Below are 6,000 nucleotides of genomic sequence, written 5' to 3'. Positions count from 1 at the left end.
GGGGGGGGGGGGGGGGGGGGGGGGGGGGGGGGGGGGGGGGGGGGGGCTTGCGGACAGTGTCTCAGCCGGCCTCAGCGCCCCTGCCCTGCTCTCCTAGGGCCGGGGTGTCCGCTGAGAACACGCCCAGGTTGGGCCTTGTCTTCGAGGGCAACACACTTCCCAGTGTGGTCACCGAATCACTGCTTGGTAGCATCTGAGAGTTAAGACCACTGGACTGAGTCAAGACCACTGGACTGAGTCTGCCTCCTCTGCAAGAAAACGCTTCCTTCCTCAAGGGGGAAATGGGGGAGAGAGGCAATTACTGGGACAGCTACAATCCTCCCCGACAGACGGTGTGCGTGGAGGGAAGTGCAGGGCTAAGGGGCGCCTGGTGCGAGGCGGTTTGACTGCCCGGGCACCCAAGTGCTTTGGCAGATGAGCAGCTCTGTGCCCTTGGCTGGCAGCAACCTGGGTGCGAAGACGTCCCCGCTCAAACCCAAGCCAAGTCTGGAAGAAGTGTGTGTGTGTGGGGGGGGGGGGGGATAGCATGAGAGGATCCTAAGTGAGGGCTGGGGGATTCCCTGGTTGAGGTGCTAGTCCTTGGAATGAGCATTTGTACCAAACGGCTGAAGGAAAATGAGACATTACAACATCCGGCTGTGGGGAAATGGGGATACTGAAGAAGCAAAGGGCGGGATCTGGAACTCTCTGTGGGGCACTGCCAAGCTTGGGGACCCCGCCGAGGGCTGCTGCAATTCTTGAGATCACACTGTGCATGCTGAAGCCATAGACAGAATTTATTAGAGTTTGCGGAAGCATGAGATAATGTACCACAAAATAATTTGATTTTACAACATATAGTAGGAATTTGTCAACATACAGTGTTGTCAGCAAAAATGGGATACAGAGCAGAGTTTCACATTTTTTAAAGGCGATGGACATCTATGCTTGTCCTTCAGATAAAAACAGGAGGGGCCAGCAGAGACAGCTTGGTTTGCAGTGGGCATCAGAATCTAAATCTAGTATCACAATTATAAGAAACTATAAGAAAACTATTAGAAAAATAGAACATCAAACAAGCAAAAAAATATTATACAATTTACATAATAAGAAACACAATTCTTTTAATAATGGCTCCATGTTCAGTAGAAGAAAAAGTTTGCTGGAGAAACCACAGCTATGCAGGTTTGATAATAAACCAGTCCTCATTGTGATCATCACCCTCTGTGCTTCTTAGACCCATTGACGCTGAAAGGCACAACTTAAGCGGGAAACTTACTTTAAATATATATTACAATTTCTCAAATCGAAAATAAGTCCTAAACTTAAAAAAGTTTGTCATCAAGAAACACAAAATCATATACCTTGTTAATAAATTAACAAAGTCAAAGCGCATCTTCCTAGCCCTGCTTCCCGACCCTGCTCATACCCTGAGAAGATCAATTTCTTGGACTTCACAGCCAAGGTCTTTATCTCATGGGGGCGGTTTTCAGCCGGCAGTTCAATGCACTTACAGGGTCATCCGGGGGGTTCCTTGATAACTGTGCCCTCAGACCCTTGGCTGGTCCACGTCCTCTCCAAAGAGCACTGCCACTCAATGAAGCAATGGGCACAAAAAGACTCTGGGTTATAGTGACGAATATCAAAGTCAGTTGACTTTTTTTTTTTGCCATAAAAACCCATCAGGCATCATAACTATGATGATGAAATACGGAGTGCAGCTTCTTGCACCACTGGATCAATAAAGCATTTCATTACCAAAAAAAGTCCACAAGAGTCTGACAAAATGTAGATCTCATTCTCCCTGAGGAGCCTTACATACAATACTCTCATTATGATGTCAAACATATATCTTAAATTATACATAACAACCACACATAACATACATGTAGTTCCACCTGCCGGGAACTCTGTAACAGTCCCACACACGAGCACACAAGCATCGCACACCTATGGCCGGCAGAGTGTGGCCGTGCCCGCAGACGGCCCCATCCACGCTAGAACACATCGGTGATGGGGCCTGGCATGAAGGGGCCTCACTCCCGTCTTCGTGGTGATGGCTCTCGGGTGCCGACAGAACGATCAGCTTTTATGAGATGTGTGAAAGTGAGACACGCAGAGCAGAAGACGGGCCCGGCACAGTGCGAGCAGGTACCCGCCCCCGGCGACGCCCCCGGAATGCCTGGGAGCCCACCTGCACTCTGGCTGGGGGCCTTTCCGAGGCATGTCCACACTCACCCAAGGAGCCCAGCCTCTGACCCCGTACTCCAGGCTGTGTCTGGCGTCAGGCTAGAGGCCATCCTGCGCAGACTACAGAACTCACTCAGCTCTGAACACCTGCTCGGTGGCGGGAGGACAGTGTATAACCCAGTCCGTGCCCGCTGCCATCCAGGAAGCCCAAGCGAGGGCCAGGGGCCTCAACCAGGTGCGCACACAGGCTGCGCCGGAAGTGTAGAAGGGGGTGCGCCAGAACCTCAGGAGCTCGGGGTGGGGGCAGCCCCCAGAGTGCACACATGACAGGCGGGAGCCCTGTGATAGCTGAACCACAGCACCAGCACACGGGACCAGAAGGCTGATCTCTTGATAGAGAGGACTCAGTGGAACAAAACCCAAGTGGGGGAGCTGCAGGGAGGGGGGTTCTGACAACAGCATCGATTTGGAGTCTTTCCAAAACACCCTAGGAAAGATGGCCCTATCCACTCCTATTGGTTTGGAAAAACAAATCGGGCCCCAAGTTGGGTGGAAGGGGTGTGAGCCAGTAGGGTGGGGTGATGGGTGTGCAGAGGCCCAATCTCCTGCCCCAGGCGCCCCTCCAGGAAGCAGGCTCAGCCTCACTGGCCCATGGGGCCTGACTGCTTCCCTGGAGACCCCTCACACCCCTCACTCTTCAGCAGAGCTCCTGGGGCTCCGCTGCTGGCGTCTTTGTGAGTCTTCATGGGGTCAAAAAAACATGCAGGGCGGGGGACACTACGGGAGGCAGGAAGGGGTGCTTACTTGACACAAATGGGTCTTTCCAATGTGGGTATTTGGGGCTGGGCCACAGATAAAAGCAGACACAACATTTCCAAAGGGCATGTCTCTAGAAGTGTGGAATTTCTGATGATTTAGGAAAATACTGGCCAAGCCATGAAACTGAGAATCATATTCTTGCTTGGGGGGTTGGGAGGCCAATTGTTGGGCACTTCTGGTGGTTATTTCTTGCCTGTGTGTATATGCATGTGTGTGTGTGTGTGCGTGTGTGTGTGTGTGTGTTTATTTCTGGGGAAGGAATGAAGGGATAAGAAAAAGCCTATCAACACCATTCCTTACATCACCATCCTCGTAAACAGAAGAGAAAAACCCCTGGCAACCGCACAAAAGTTAGTCTCAATAAAAGCAGAGGGACCGTGAGAACGATTTCTCTGTGGCACCTTCAGGTGTCCTTTTCTAAGTGGGAGGCTCCTCCCCCTGACAGGGGAGTGGGCAGGGGCTTCTCACTCCTGAGCTGGTGAGCCTTCTGGAGGCACTTCCCACTTTGGGGTGAGGAAGGAGGACCCTCACGCGCCAGGAGTTTCTCATTCCACGGGATGGTCTCAGGGAAACACACCTTGTCAGTTCGTAGAAGGATACATGTCGCCAGCTGAAATGTCAACTGTATCCACAGTCTGTTGCACGCTGTCTTGCACAGATATTTCAGCCAGAAAAAGAAATTAAAGTAAAAAAAAAAAAAATTCTCTCTCTCCTACACTTTTGTCGGATATTCTCTTTCCCTCAAGTTCTCTTTGCCTATGTGGGAAAATAACAGACAAATCAAGCAAACAAATAGCTAACAAACCCTAAGAACACAGCAGACAACCAAAACCCCAACAAAATAAGTTAATATTTATCAAAATATTGTACAGCACCAATCTACATAAATTTAAATACCTTTCTTTGGAAACCCACGCTTTGAGCTCTTATGTTCCTCCCTCTGTAACATTCACAAATGATATTTAGAATAAAGCTTCCAGGCAGGTGATCAGGGCCAGTGGCAGAGGCCAAGCCCTTGGCCACTCGCCCACCAGCCCTCCACTGACCGACCCTGCCATTCGGCGTTTCCACGAATTCTTGCAATTCTCTCTGAACCTACTGAGGGAGATCAGACAAGTGCCGTCAGTTTACCAGGCTTCTTTCTACCAGATTTGTGTCAAAGGCCGGAGGGGGATGAAATGGGAGTCTGAGCTTCAAAAGCAGCATTTACATTTTCTGGGATGTCTACATGCCTTCCTCCCTCCCCTCCCATCCACGCGGGGCCCTTCCGTCTCCCAAGTCACACTCTCATCGGAAGGAAGACTGCATCAGCGTTCTTGTTTCCTCGGGCTCCTCTCTGCAGAGCGGGTGTGAGTGTGGGGTACTGCAGGGCCCGGGGGGGGGAGGGACCATGCGCGCTGCGTGCGGGCACCCCAGCAGGCTCTCCGAGTTATGGAGGTGGGAGGTCCGGGACCGGGTTACGAACCCAGACACAAACCCACAACGTTTGGACAACACATACATGACAGGGACAGCAATATGACCTCAAATTCTCATGTGTGGACCCCGTGCTCTCAACAACACACCGAGGAAATATTTGGCCATTTTCCAAGTTAACACTAAGCGCCAACTTAATTTGGAGTGATTCACAGATGCTAATGGGAGGACTAGTTTGATTCTATCTAAGAGGAGGGCCAAATAGACCAAACAATCATGTCGGGGGCCAGAAGCAGCTGGGGGACTGGCACCATCACCTCAGAATGAGCAGACACCTGCCTTGAGAACCTTACAAGACTCAAGACGCTGACCCACAAGCATCAGAGGGCAGGATTTAGTGATTGGCAAAGACCCATAGAAAACAGTGTTCTAAGCTCTGCTAATCTAAGGCCAGTCCCACATGAATGCAGTGCCATGCTCCAGTTACTCAGGACACACAGCCGTTGGTGCGAGATACCAGAAGCAGCCAGAACCGGCCCAGGCCTGGAGAGAGAGAGTGCGGCTGAGGGAGGTCCCTGCGCTCAGGGGCGAGGGGTGGAGGCGGCCCTCCTGCCTTGTCCCCACAGTGGCGCTCCCTTCTTCGTCAGTGACAGAAACGCCTGCCCTCAGTACTGCCGCTGGGGTGTGCGCGGTTCTGTCCGGTGTCAGAGCGAAACCCCTGCCTGGAAGGGGAAGGAGGGGAGAGCTCACAGTCCTCACAACCTCTTCGGGAAGCAACCCAGAGAAAAGGAGTGGGAGAAGGAAACCAGTCTTGCTCTTCCTTTTTAAAGTAAACTGCTGTCCTTTGGCTCTGGGACATATGTTTTGGAGTACTCCCCTTGCCTCTACGGTTGGCCTTTGGGGCCGAGTGGGGAGATAGCTACTGAGAGTCTGAAGTGTGCACATTTTCAATACCAGAATGGTCCCCGGGGAGGGAGGCCCGATTCCCCAAGGTGACAAGAAACGGTGACCTCCATTCTGCCTGAGGACACAGCAGCATGGGCATGGAGCTGGTGGGGCAGGGACTGCTTTCTGTGTTCAGAGGGCTGTTAGGAGCCACAGTGGCCAGCTGCAGCCAAGTGGCCCCCCGCCAGGGAGCTGTCCGAGGTGACGGGCTGCCGTGCACCTGCCGCAGAGCGAGTCTAGGCAGGACACACGGGCTGTGGGCTGAGGCTGCATTTCAAGTAGCTGCACCTTCTGCTGCGTGGGGGCTTTGTAGATGTGGGTGGGTCCTGATGCACTGGTGGAGAGAGTGAGGTGCTCCCAGGACCTTTGCGGGCATCCCTCAGGGCTGCTGCCACCTCTGGGGGCCGGGCTGCGTGTCACTTGCAATGGTCCAAATTGCCATCAGGAGTCCTTGCTTGGTCAGCGGCCAGGGACGCCTCCTCGCTGTGCCACAAACCATAGCCAAAGTAGATGATGAAGCCTGTAGGCCGAGAGCAGAGAGCACGTGTGAACACAGCAGGCAGAGCAGGCCTGGGTCCGTCGCGTGGCTCCCAGGAAAGCCTCTCCATGCTGCCTGTCCCGGGCCTGAACCCAGCGCAAGCAGCCCTCGTG

At 52.9% G+C, this 6,000-nt stretch overlaps 1 protein-coding gene across 4 annotated transcripts in view; it reads right to left on the bottom strand.

The window, feature by feature from the left end:
* Window positions 1–757: 757 nt before the first annotated feature.
* The window catches only part of SLC7A1 (solute carrier family 7 member 1), an 86,156-nt gene continuing 80,913 nt past the window's right edge, over window positions 758–6,000 (bottom strand). For all 4 annotated transcript variants that reach the window (XM_032403266.1, XM_032403264.1, XM_032403265.1 and 1 more), the window contains one exon: window positions 758–5,869. In XM_032403266.1, the coding sequence (XP_032259157.1) occupies window positions 5,766–5,869 (104 nt within the window). In that variant the 3' untranslated portion in view covers window positions 758–5,765. The remainder of the gene's footprint in view (window positions 5,870–6,000) is intronic.

The sequence above is a fragment of the Phoca vitulina genome, unplaced genomic scaffold, assembly GCF_004348235.1.
Source record: "Phoca vitulina isolate PV1807 unplaced genomic scaffold, GSC_HSeal_1.0 scaffold5, whole genome shotgun sequence".
Classification (NCBI taxonomy): domain Eukaryota; kingdom Metazoa; phylum Chordata; class Mammalia; order Carnivora; family Phocidae; genus Phoca; species Phoca vitulina.
Note: the sequence above shows the minus strand (reverse complement) of the source record. Positions and strands in the feature narration are given on the sequence as shown.